This window comes from Gavialis gangeticus, unplaced genomic scaffold, assembly GCF_001723915.1.
Source record: "Gavialis gangeticus isolate Ggan-Ray unplaced genomic scaffold, GavGan_comp1, whole genome shotgun sequence".
NCBI classification, from domain to species: Eukaryota; Metazoa; Chordata; order Crocodylia; family Gavialidae; genus Gavialis; species Gavialis gangeticus.
Genome location: NW_017729032.1, coordinates 100,904,230 through 100,917,142, shown reverse-complemented (window position 1 = coordinate 100,917,142; position 12,913 = coordinate 100,904,230). Strand labels below are relative to the sequence as shown.

General features: G+C 36.5%; 1 protein-coding gene across 1 annotated transcript in view; it reads left to right on the top strand.

The window, feature by feature from the left end:
• RBM26 (RNA binding motif protein 26) overlaps positions 1-12,913 on the top strand; it is a 124,864-nt gene that overhangs the window by 61,451 nt on the left and 50,500 nt on the right. Inside the window, exons 14-18 of the mRNA XM_019523828.1 lie at positions 1,284-1,448; positions 3,122-3,253; positions 5,811-5,882; positions 9,288-9,416; positions 12,171-12,245. Of these exons, the coding sequence (XP_019379373.1) occupies positions 1,284-1,448; positions 3,122-3,253; positions 5,811-5,882; positions 9,288-9,416; positions 12,171-12,245 (573 nt within the window). The remainder of the gene's footprint in view (positions 1-1,283; positions 1,449-3,121; positions 3,254-5,810; positions 5,883-9,287; positions 9,417-12,170; positions 12,246-12,913) is intronic.

The window sequence follows — 12,913 nt, the reverse complement described above, 5'->3', positions numbered from 1 at the left end:
TATTAGACTATTTAATTATTTTTAACTTTAAAAAGGGTTCTTTTGTACTGTGAAAGTAATGTAAAGCTGCAGATTACTTTTTCTGTTCACCTCTTGTGGAAAGTTTATAGAGGAACTTTGTATGTGGAAAGTTTTTTTTTTTTTTTTATAGAGGAATTTTGATAGCATAGCTATGAAAGTGCAACTGAGTAGTTCTATTATATTAGAAGAAAAAATATTGAATATTTTTTTTTCTGCCTAAATATACATTTTTTTTTTTAATTAAGCATATGTATTCATTTATAATATTTGTATTTTGAGGTAGATATCTGCCTACATGCTGCTATGTTGTGTATATATACCTAGACCATTGTTGAACTGTATGGACCACAAAGCAAAGGTTTGGGGTATTCCAGCATACTGGAAATCTAAATTTAGAATATAAAAAAGCAATTTTAAGTTTGGATGGCAATGAAATTTGTAGTTGCATGCTTCTGAAAGACGCTAATAAAATGTATACCTTGGGTCTGACTTCCTACACGTTTATTTATAGTTGACTGAAAAGAGGACTAGCATATTATCCTTGAGTGCACTTGTATGAAAATATGTATAAAGCCATCCTAGTGTATGAGTAACTATGAACTTTGTGTTATCATGCTCCATAAATTTAGTTTGTATTTAATATTTTAAATGAAAACAAATTATCTTAAATAATGAATAACAAAAGAGTTCCTGCATATGATTTTCTATTTCTAAAACCAGTAGTTTTAAATTTAGGGGTATAATTATTGAGAGTTCAGATCACCAACATCCCTTGTCTTCCAAATAAAATGGCAAAAAAGTCTAAAATCATAAATCCTTATTCACTTATCCATAATGAATTTAATGGGAATTTTTAAAGCTGAAAATAGCAGTTTAATGATGATGTTGATGATAGATATGTTGAGGTGATATTGTTGCTGTGAGAGTCAAGGATTCTTATGCGTATCATTTATTGGACTAACTGCATGATTGTGATAGACGTGGGCAAGCTTTCAGGTATTACAGTACTCTTCCTCAGGCCTGATGCCCAAAAGCTTGCCTATATCTTTTCCAACCATGCAGTTGGTCCAAAAAAAGACATCACCCACAAGAATTCTTACCTGTCGCACATTTCTTGGACCATCATGGCAACAACGCCATCTCAACATCTATCATAACGTGGAAGACGCTGAAATTTGCCACTTACAGTCAATAGAAATGCCATTTAAGTGTGTGTAATAGTAACTGTTGTGTGTGTGCTTGACTTCTGTTTGAATTCTTAGGTTGCCTATCAGGGTGATCCAGAAGGTGCCCTTATTCAGTTTGCCACACATGAAGAGGCAAAGAAAGCTATATCAAGCACAGAAGCAGTATTAAATAATCGTTTTATTAAAGTCTATTGGCATCGAGAAGGCAGTGGTCCACAAATGCAGGCTATCCCACAGAAGGTAAAGAAGTTAATTCTATATACTGCCTGTAACAGAATTTAAAATTGATTTTTTCAATTAGTATTTTTAATTAAATTGCTAAAAGGTAGACAAGTTATTTTGGAGTGTAAGGTTTAAAAGAATAAAACTACCTTTATTAATTTTCCTTGGACCCTGGTTTTGAGTTTCAAGAGCTGATTAGTAAGATATGAATTAAGGTCCTTAGCTGAAATGGTTATGTTGACACCATTATGTGTTTTATGGATTATTCTGTTCCATTTAACCATCTGTAAAGTTTAAATGAGGCTCTGAAGTAGCATTTACTTTGTTAATTATCATTTGCTCTGTTTATCTGATGCAGCCTTTTCTTTGTAGCAGACCATTAGAAGAGAAGAGTGTCAGATAATGCATTTTGTTTTATGAAAGGCCCTTTTCCCAATCTTTTATGCTCCCCTGAAATATCCTTTTCCTCCTAAATACTTTCCGTCCTGATCAGTGGCACATCCTTCTGCCTATAGACTTTTCCACTGTAGGGGTTTGAAGGACAGAGTTCAGCTTCTACTGAGTGGGGAAAAATAGCAAAATTGAACTTTCATTGAAACATAAGGCTAGAATTTACAGGATAATGGGAAATGCAGTAACATTGAAGATAGAAACTGCAGAACAAATGAACCCAGATTTTTGTGCCATTGATGTTCTGTATTTTATGACCATAAGCAGGAATAACTTTTGTAATATGTAATTAATTTCTGGTCCCATACCTGCAATTTGTCTAAAAACTAAAATTTAGTTTTTACATCCCTTTCTTTTTTTTGTACCAAGATCTAATTTTGATAAAATTAGTTTACCTCTATTTGTAACAGTGTGACTTCCCAGAGTTGTTTTTCCCCCTGCCAGTACTAAAGGCAGAACTTTATTTCTTGAATTTGGGAGGAAGGGTGATCTGTTTTTGTAATCGCCCTGTAAATGTCCCAGTTAACAGCTACTATATCCAGATAACTTTCTGGATCTGCTTGGAAAAACTGCTGGTAACAAAGATGATTTTCATTAGGTTCTGTTAAATAATTCTTAGAAAGTGGTTGTGATCAGACTTGAGTGTTTTTCAGTCACAAATTTATTTATTTTTTCCAAACCAAACAGAATACTACTTTTCAGTTGGCCCCCATCCATCCTAAATCAGACTGTCTTTTACGTAATGTTTTTTCCCCTTTTATCTCGTTTGTAACCAAGCAACTGAAAGAAGTAGATACAAACAGAAAATGCATGTGCATGTTTGTATTTTCATAATTTTGCAAATAAGTAGTTGAAGTAGCAGAGGGGAATTTAGTTTCTGAAAGGACCAGAATTATGGCTCTTACTATTTATTCAGTGTCACTTGCCAATTTAACAAGTGAAATGAAGAATACTGGATTCAAAGTGCTTCATGGGAAGTACACTAGCAACTTTTTGATCATATTTTAATGTGAAAGAATAACAACACGTATTTATGCCTATAAATTCTCACCAAAAAATCCAGCTATTGCTACATACATCGTGCAGTTAGTGTTAATCCCCGTAAAGTTAATACTTTAGTTGCCATGCTACAACTTTGTAATGGTAGGATCCTGTAACCTGCATGGTTGCTAGGCCTCTGCTGATGGTGTCAGAATGTTTCAATTTTCTTTTTTTTTTCTTTTTCTTATTTTTTTTTATAGGTAATACAGCCATTAGTTCAGCAACCCAGTTTACCAGTAGTGAAGCAATCAGTCAAGGAGCGTTTAGGTCCTGTACCTGCAAGTAATATTGAGCCTGTGGAAGCTCAGAGTGCCAATACAGAAAATGTTCAGGTATGTATAACGTTTGCTGTTGCAAAGGTCCATGATACAAATCTTTCCTTTTGTGTTTGTAGTGATGTATTGTAACGTTTTTCTAGTTTATACATTTTTTTATAGTGGCAGGTATCACGCAAACATGTCTGAAACCTCAAAAACTTTCTGATAAGATTTGATACAAGTAAAATTTCTTGAAAGTCTTTCTAAAAGTTGTAACAATTGGCAATTTATCTTAGGTCAAGTGCCCAATACTAAGGAGCTACTGTATTGTCTTACACACAACATTCATATTCTCTCCCCTCCCCCCACTCCTTTAAAATCAGCTCTCCAAATTCAGGGTGCATATTTCAAGTGCGGAAGTTGTTTGTACTGGAAAAGCAGCAAGCCTGGAAGCACTGAGCATGCCAGGCAGCTGCCAAGATGCCAACCACTATTCAGTAAACTGAAGAGTGGGCTCCTGTAGCATCCTTCCCACAGACTTAGCTATAGGCTGATCCCTGTAGCTTATATGTAGCAGCAAGTGAGCTGGTGGGAGTATCTTGATGAAGCTTGTGATGTGGAAACAAAACTTTTTATTTACAGGAACTTGTATAAAGAACTACATATAGTAAAGAGCTAACTGTCTTTCTGCTGCCCTTGCAGTGTAAACTTGTGTGACATCATCCTCTTAGAGTACTCCAGGAAGTATGGCATCCCAGGAGACAGTTTGGGTGAGGCAGCTGGCACCAGGAAGTTCCTTCTGCTTCTAGATTGTCTCCTGGGATGCCATGCTTCCTGGACAAAGAGGTAGGGAATCTGCAGCAAGTGCAAGCAGCTGGTTGCTGTGGAGGCGAAGACTCCCAGCCCACGATCGCAGCCGGGTTGCAAGCTGCGACTGTGCCAGCAAAAGGCTGACCCCAACCTAGGCATATGGTTAGAAATAGCTCTCTAGAATAACCATTGTCAGCCTTTCAAAGTAAGGGTTTCACCACAGAATAATAATCTGTATATTACTGAAGTTGGGAAGCATGCATTTAAATAAGCTGTCTATAAGCTTGGCCAAATAAAACTTCAACTATTAAGACATTTAATTTGTAGTATTTAAACAACTTCTGATTGTGAAATATTTTCTGAATATTTGCATGAAATTATAAAATCCAGGAACAGTACTTGTTGCGAAATACTGTTACTTTAGATGCCTTTGCTTCAGGAGGTGCTCATTTTGCATCTTGGATAGCAAAATAAGCCTTAGAAATTAAGCAGATTTGACTTCCAGTTTGGCTTGTCTTGACCATCTTCTAAATGTCAGTCCACTTAAGTAACAGCTGTGAGAAGCATAATAAATTAAACTGTTCAGATCCCTACATACAGTTCACTGCAAGTAAGCATACCACTGCCTTAAGAATCCCATTAACTTGAAGGTTTGGTGCTTAATTGCCTGTGTGGCAACCTTTCGACCCTCTCTTTAATGAGAGGGTTTTCTTACTAGAAACGGCCTGTTGTGCCACATACATGTGAGAATTTTTATTTGTACAGATTGGACACTTCAATGCAAATGTTATCACTTCGAGTGATAATGACATAGTAGACAGGGCTTTCTTACTGAGGTGGTTGTTGCCAGGTTTCTGCTATATAGCTGTTGCCTTTTGGTTTTACCTCCATGTGTTAAAGCTGTGCACTTTCAAATTCTTGTAAATCTAGTTTGTTGGTCACTGAACCTGCATTGAAAATATTCCAAAATATTTCTTGTTGTTGGTTTTATAGTTCCACTGTAGCAGTTAAATGATTTTACAGGAAGAATTTTATTTCAGGAGATCAGTTATGACAAAGATGCAACGGATTACATTTTATTTCGTAAGGTTCTTGTTGCTTGCAGAAATTGGAATCTTTACTTGCTAACAGTCAACACATTTAACATATTACATCTCTTCCATTAACCTGCATCATTAGAGGTAGATGGTCAGCATCTGACTTGAAAATACTTTGAAAAATGTTGTATTTCTTGTAATTAAAGGAATGCAGGTAACATAGTAAATGTATGAATCGTGAGATATTTCAGAGCAGATTTTTTCTCTTTGAAGGGTTCATCAAACACTATATCTGGTCTATAGCCAGACAGTTTCAGCATTTCTTTGGTTCATATACCAGAAGGAAGAAAGTCTTTAGCTTACGCTTCACAGCACAAGTTCTGAAAGGTGACATTTGGAAATCAGTGCCTGGATTTTCAGCATATTTTCAGCATATACAACTCTTAAGTTCAGGGGCTTCTCTAGCTAAGTTGCCTTGCATGTGAAAGAAGATACTTCTGGATATGGTATTGTAAAACATCTTTTTTCCAAAGTGACACCACCACATCTGCTATTGTTTGGACAAATTGTTGTCATCCCATCTATTCAGACCTCTTATCCCTAGGGCAGCTGATTATTCAAGCATTTAATAGTCTTTTATCTAGATGTTTAGATCTTAAAAGTACAGTATATGACTACTCTTTTGTTATGTTATGCTTTCAAAATTGTGTGGTTGGATTTTCATTATAAACTGATATAAGTACACATTTAGGAAAGAATTAATTTTATGTTTTGTTTTCGGTTAGAATGTAACTAAATTATCTGTGAAGGATAGACTGGGTTTTGTATCAAAACCAGCTACTCCAACAACTGAAAAGGTAAGAAAATACCATGTCTGAATGTTCCCTCTCCTCACATCTAATATATTCCTAATACCGAATTCATTTTATTTCAACTTTGCACTTACAAGTTTAAAAACAGTTAATGGCCAGTTCTATGTAGCTACATAAAGTATGTGTATACTACTTTTAGTTTAAATAGTTGATACGATTATAACAAGGTGGGTATGTACTCCTGTTTTACATTTGTTTTACATACCAAGTTGTCTTCATTCATCTACCAAAAAAAGGTGTTAAAGGTGAACTTAAATGCTTTTACAGTATCTGTTTAGTATCATGAGCTATTAGCAAAGTAGTTCTGTGAACTTTAACTACCTTTGTAACATAAACTGAAAGGCCTGCTTTCTGGGGAAGGAAAGGCTCTCAGGTTTCTGTGTACCTCTTCAAACTGATATTACAAACATTTATCCCTTCATTTGTGCTTGGAATGATCCCATCCAGATGGTGTGTAATATTTATTTGGTGGAAGTAGTGTGCACCAGAAGTAAAAGTGACCTTTGCATAAGAGGCAAAGAACCAGAACACCCTCTAGAATGATGCAATAGTACTGTATTTACTTGAATCCAAGAGAAGATTTTTTTTCACCATTCAACATGGGGGGTGGGTATCTCAGATTCCAGTACCAGCCCAGCTGGGGCTACAGCTGTCATTTGCCCTGAGCTAGGGCCAGAGCTGTCACTCCTGTTGCTGCCTGGCTAGGGCCAAGGTGATTCAAGATGGCTCACGCACGCAGCAAGTGGTGTGTAGGGGAAACAGCATGGTATGGAAGAAGTGGGGGCATAGGAGATGCTCTGATCTACCCCAGACCACACACAGCACCAATATGCTAGCTAGATATCTGGAGTATTGACTTTGACATTTTGTTAATTCTGTACCAGAGTTCCTGAAATTACTGCTTTCTTTTTGCACTCAAGTATTTGTGTGCATTTGTATTAAAAAGATATGTAGTTGTATATATTCTAAGTCTATTATGGTTTGAGTGGAAGTCCTTCCTTTTATTCTCCTCTCATACAATTTGAGTTTATTAACACATTTCTTTGAAGTGCAGATCTATATTAAAATGTTTTTTTTTCACTTTGCTGTGCACTTAGGCAAATATTGGTGGGAATTTGCAGTTTGTATATGTTTACACATTGAGTTAAGGGAAAGCATCATTTTGCCCAAGTTCCAGACCTTGAAATTGGGTCTGACCAGTTTCTGGCTACTGTTTCTTTCATCATTTGCGCTGTTGTATGGGCCAGACCATTTCTTTGCAACTGCTGTGTCTGTGTACAAACTGATCAGCTGTTAAGAGCAGGGTATTTTCCTAGAGTATGTCCTTGTTGCTGAATAGGAAGATGGAGTAATAGGATGCAATTTAAGACATCCTTGTAAAGTTGCTACACCCCTGAGAACATAGGACATTTATACATACATGTTTGTCTTCTCTGACACTGGAAATCTAGCGAGTCAGAGCAAGCTCAATTAATTGAGTCTGTGGAGCATGAGAACTGACGCACCCAGGACTGCGTCATATATGTTTGTATAAATGGCAAAAAGTGCATCAGCACTGAGAAAATGACAGCAGTGTGCTTTGAAACTAAAACACCTTTAATGTGTTTTAGTTCAAAAGTGCACTGCTGTATTACTGCTGCAAAAGTGCAGCCGGACACTGCATTACATGCATGTATGCATATGCCTACAGTGAGCCAGGTTTGTCTCTAAGCAGCTGTAAGAGAAAAGGTTCAGAAACAGAAATGGTGATCACCTGCTTTAGGGCTTTGGGTAAGGGCTGAATAAGGTGGCTTTCCCACCTTTTCTTCCCATACTGCATATACTTCCCATACTGCATATACTGGGGAGGCTTACCTCACTTCTGAATAGATACATCTGTTCTGTTGTTTCTTTTCTGTTAAATGTCTAAATGTTAAATTGTTTCCTTTTTAATAGGGCACTAGCAGTGTTTTGGGAGAAAAGGGTAGATAGATACATGTCATTTTTTTGCTTTTTGTTGTTTTCCTGCCTGTTTGAAGAAGATTGCCCTGAAGCTATTTGTTGAAGTACTATTTGCCAGATGTTGGTGTTTTATAACTTGTTAAAGCAGCATTTCAGCTCACCTTTAACAGCCCACTTAAGCACCCCTGATGGGCTTTTATAATATACCATTTATAACGTACTAATATTTTTTTCCTACTCTCTCAGCAGATCCACTCTAGAAAATACTTTAGTAGTGGAAAGAGTGGAGACAATAGATATAAAAGTAGTAAAGACCTTTTTGTGAAACATTTTCAATTGTAAATCTCCCTTAGTTGTAGCTGGTCTTCTAAGCCTTTTATCTTTTTTCCCGTTTCTTTCCTGTTGCTTTTTTGTGCTATTAAGTGTTAGATTTTTTTTTATGAAGACACAGCTGTCTCACGAGCAATCTCCATGCAGCTTTATTTTTAATTTTCCCTTAAATTTATATAGGAACTATTGTAAATATCTTAGGATTTAGATGCATGGTATATATAAATGCTGTATTTGATAAGAAGTCAGACAAAACCATACGTGCATCTTCTCTGGCCTTTGAAACTCCATAGTGGCCTGATCTTTAGGAACACTACAAAAGCAGTTTGCTTCAAATCCTTAGCTGTGGTGGAGAATGGCATATGTTAAGGAGGGCCTACTGAAGTCACACTTGTACTTCTCAACCTGGGCCTGACTCTGTCAGTCCAGTCTGAACATAACTGAAAAACATGCAAAGGCTGCTTTAAGTTGCATTGGTTGCTGACTGCCTCCCAGGATCACCCTTGAGCTGAAGATTAGTAAGGCATAGGGAAATTTTATAGTGCTGCATTACACATGAAGCAAGGGAAGTGAAGTTGACACTAAAATCCCTTTCTGTGCTCTGTGGTGCTAAAGAAAATCTCCCTTTTACTGTTTATTTTAGCCTTGCTTTGCATTTGACTTTTCATTACAGCTACAATGTCTGCTCTGAGCATTCGTGTTTAAAATTAGGGTACTGTCCTGTATTTTAAGTGCATGTAATCACAAGTAACAGCCTTTTAGGTAGAAAATTTTAGGACTAATTGTAGTCTCAGGTACACAGCACCAGAGCTGAGTCATCTTACTTTTGATCAAATCCTAAAAAAGCTTCTGTTTAAATTTTTAAGCAGTATTTGTAATTGCACTGTAAAACCTATTTAATCAGAAAACATTTAGAATACTTGATGTGGTGCATTTTTATTAATTGCTTAACTCCAAGCTATCAGAAACATTTTATTACTCTATAATTTTTATCAGCCTTTTAATCAAAGGAGGCAGAGGTCACTGGTCTTATGAAAAATGTTTTTTTTAAAACATTTCTGTTTTTAAAAGTAAAAAATATGAAATTACTAGCAAAAATTAAATGGTTTCCTCCTGTAGGTATTGTCCACTTCTACTGGCTTGACAAAAACTGTGTACAACCCTGCTGCTTTGAAGGCAGCACAGAAATCTTTGCCTGTTGTTTCCACTTCCGTGCTAGACTCTAATGAAGCACAGAAGAAAAAACAGGTAAATTAAACATACTTCTTAAATGTATATAAAATAAATAATAGATTTAGGAATTTGTAACTGTTAGAGGTTGTACGAACATATCTCATAACTGCATAGGTGGAATTAGTAAATCAAGTGTTCATCGCAGAATAGAGTTGGTTTCAAAAAGCAACAAAAGTAAAACTTTTGTTTTGTAGTACTTGTTGAAAGTACTTGTTCCTTTTTGTTTACTTGTTGCAGTGTATTTTCTATCAATTTACTGAAGATCAGTAGGGACACAGCATATGAAGCTTTTGTAATGGGAAAAAGAATCTTCACATTTGGGATGTTGATTTTTCTTCGTTAGTTGGAAGAAGGGTATACAGTATAATCCTAACTTTGTTTCCCAATTGTCTCTTGTTTGCTGTATTTGGATCCTCTGTGATCAATATTTGCCCTCCTCAAGTGAGAATTGTCCAGCCTTTTAGCCTGTTTTAATTGTACTTCATCACCTTCATTTATTGACTTAAGTATATTAAAAAATACTAAAGTCCCAATTTCCTTTTGAGTATAAGGCAAATAAAGCCAAAAAAAATGCCTGGCTCTGGATGAGACTCACCTGCTCAGTTTACGTTTTTAAAATCACTTTTGGGTTCTCTGGTTCACTTTTACTTGAGTAAACTAAATATAGATTGAATATGTTGTCTTTGTTTATGAGCGCACAAGTTGAATCCATTCGATTTAGGTTTATACAAAATCATTAAGGACAATTTAGCTCCTAAATGGAGAGTTTAGGCTAATGGACATTGTCTGTAAGGGTTTTCAATTTTTTTTACTTTAAGCAGGGCTTTGTGACTATATGTAACATGGGACCAGACTCCTTTGGCACATATATGACACTTATAGCATGATATTTGGAAGTTCTCAGTACCTGTAGCACCCAGTGACATAAACTAAAATTGCAGTTGCTTAGCATCTTTGAAAATAATCTGATGAATATCTAACGTTAGGTGTCAGAAATTAGAAGCCACTGGTTAAAATCTCAACTACAATACTGAATAATCATTTTAAAGGAAGAAAGAACTAAAGTTCTGCAACGTTAAGTGGCTTATTTCCTCATGCTTTTTTCTGTTTAGAGAGATTTCTGTTATAAACCTTTTACTTATGAGAAAATTATGGCTCATTGTGATAGATGTAAGATACCCTTCTTTTCTTTTTTCTTATTTTCATTAGTTTTTCTCATCTCTTTGCCTTTTTATCTATCTTCCTTTTCTGTTCCCTTTTTCTTCATGCCCCTTGAGTGTATAATCTTCTGTGGAGGTTGCAGCTACTAAAGAATATGATTGCACATGTAACGTAACATAACATACCAAGTGAGCAGAATTTAAGATGGTATTTAGGAGGATATACAGATGCAGCATTAGTATTTTTATTATGGCTATTGGTATACTTTCATTCTACATGGAGTAATTCTGTGGCAAATACCCTTGTAGTTTGGTTATACTAGCCTGTTGACTCATGCACGGGTGGGTTTTTACATTTCTTCGTCTCCATGTCAGGTATGTTGATTAATTCTTTCTCAATGTCCTGGGGCCTAACCCCTTACTCCCGTTCTTTGTCTGAGATTAAGGAATATACATATCTATACATTTTGATCGGCATTAGAGGAGCTGAGCTGCAGCTCTGGCCTGGTCTTTGCTGCCCTCTAAGTATAGGTTTTTCACAGTAATAAAGCAGACAAATGTGTGTTTCTCATTTGTGCATTCATAAGTGTCTTCAGAAAGAGTTACATTCCTAATAGCTTCAAGATAAATCTTTGATGCAACTGATTAGCTTCTTTCTGGGTAGAAAGCTTAATTATTTTGGTTATGGTATCAAAGTTTCACCCACCCCTCCAAAAAAAAACCAAACCAAAACAAAAAACAACAACCAAAAAACACCCCAGCTTTTTAATGTACTTTTGACTTCCTTGATCTGGAACTATACCACAAAGCTTAATTTACTGAATCCTACAACATATTTTTTCTATGTGTCTGAGCTCTTGCTTATAAGTTATGTAAATTAATTTTGTGCGTTAAAAATACTTCCTCTGGTACTGTGGAGTACAATATCCTGCCTTTCACTGACATACTGATCTGCTATAGATGATTTACCCTAATTGCAATGAAGGAGGGATGCTTAATCCATGTGAGGAATGCACCTGCCTAATTCAGGTTATCAAATCCTAATGTTTGACACTGCTTTCCCAAATACAGCAGTAAAAGCCGCATTATCTGGCACCTTACAAACTGGCATGATCTATTAACCGGCATGCCAGCTTGTAAGGTAAAAGCAAAACTGGAAGTGCCCACCGTGGCACTTCTGGTTTTGCCAAGACCCCATGGCCTGGGGCATAATAGTCTGTGCGGGGGCCTTTCCTCCCTGTCGCCCAGCATACTGATGCAGCGGAAGGGGCAGCAACGCGGTGGGAGAGGTGGTGGCGCACCGAATGCAGCAGAAGAGGTGATGGCCCGAGCAGGCAAAGATGCCTGTTTCGGCTTCTTGGGTAACCGGCATATTTGGTTATCTGACATTCCCCATTCCCCATGGGTGCCAGATAACAAAGCTTTTTCTGTACTGCGTTTGAATAGCCTTCTGTAAGTATATTAGTTTATATTTGTTACTAGAAATTTGGTGGTTATCAGATTTTCTAAATCATTTAACATAGAACTGTTTAGTCAATGACAGAATATTTTTCTATTGAGCAGCTCATCATTCAAAATCTAGAAACTTTCTGTAATCTTATAATCCTAGGAAGCACTAAGACTTCAACAAGATGTGAGAAAGAAGAAGCAAGAAATCTTAGAAAAGCATATTGAAACACAAAAGGTAAAATGTTAAATGTTGAACGTCCTTGATTTGAGTAAGATGGTAAAAATGAGTTGAAATCTGACTTGTAAAAGTCAATAACTTGCATTATTAGAATAATTAGAAATCTGTAGGCATGGATTGCAGTCTTTCTTTAGGGACACTATTATCGACAGTGTTCTGGTTCCTGGTTCTGACTCTTCCATCTTGAGACAGAGCGAGACTTGCATAAATATAAGTTTTAATCTTAACTGGGGAGACAGTTCTCCCCATGGTTGTGCTTGTCATGAAGTGGTAATAATGGCTGCTCCCTAGGTTCCTAGGTCTTTCCAACCCGTTTTTTTTTCCTTGGATGTGGTCAGCAAAGAAGCCACATGTGACTTTCAGCTGTTGCTACTTCTGAACATCTTGCAGTCTTGTTCCTTAAGTATCTATAAATACTGATCTCTGAAACATCTTACTCTTGTCCTGCTTTGTTGCTAACTCTACAGTAAATCTTTAATGCTTTTGATAAGTTGCTTTATTTGTCCTTGTAGTACCAAGTCTGTCAGCTTTATGGTTTGGCACAGAATTGCTGTCCATACCTGTATTCTGTAGATCAGGTTGTCCTTCTTGGCACTAAGGCTCAGAAGTAAATGTCTGACAAAGTTCTGTTCCAGATGGTGAATATGACTGCTTAGTGTACCCTA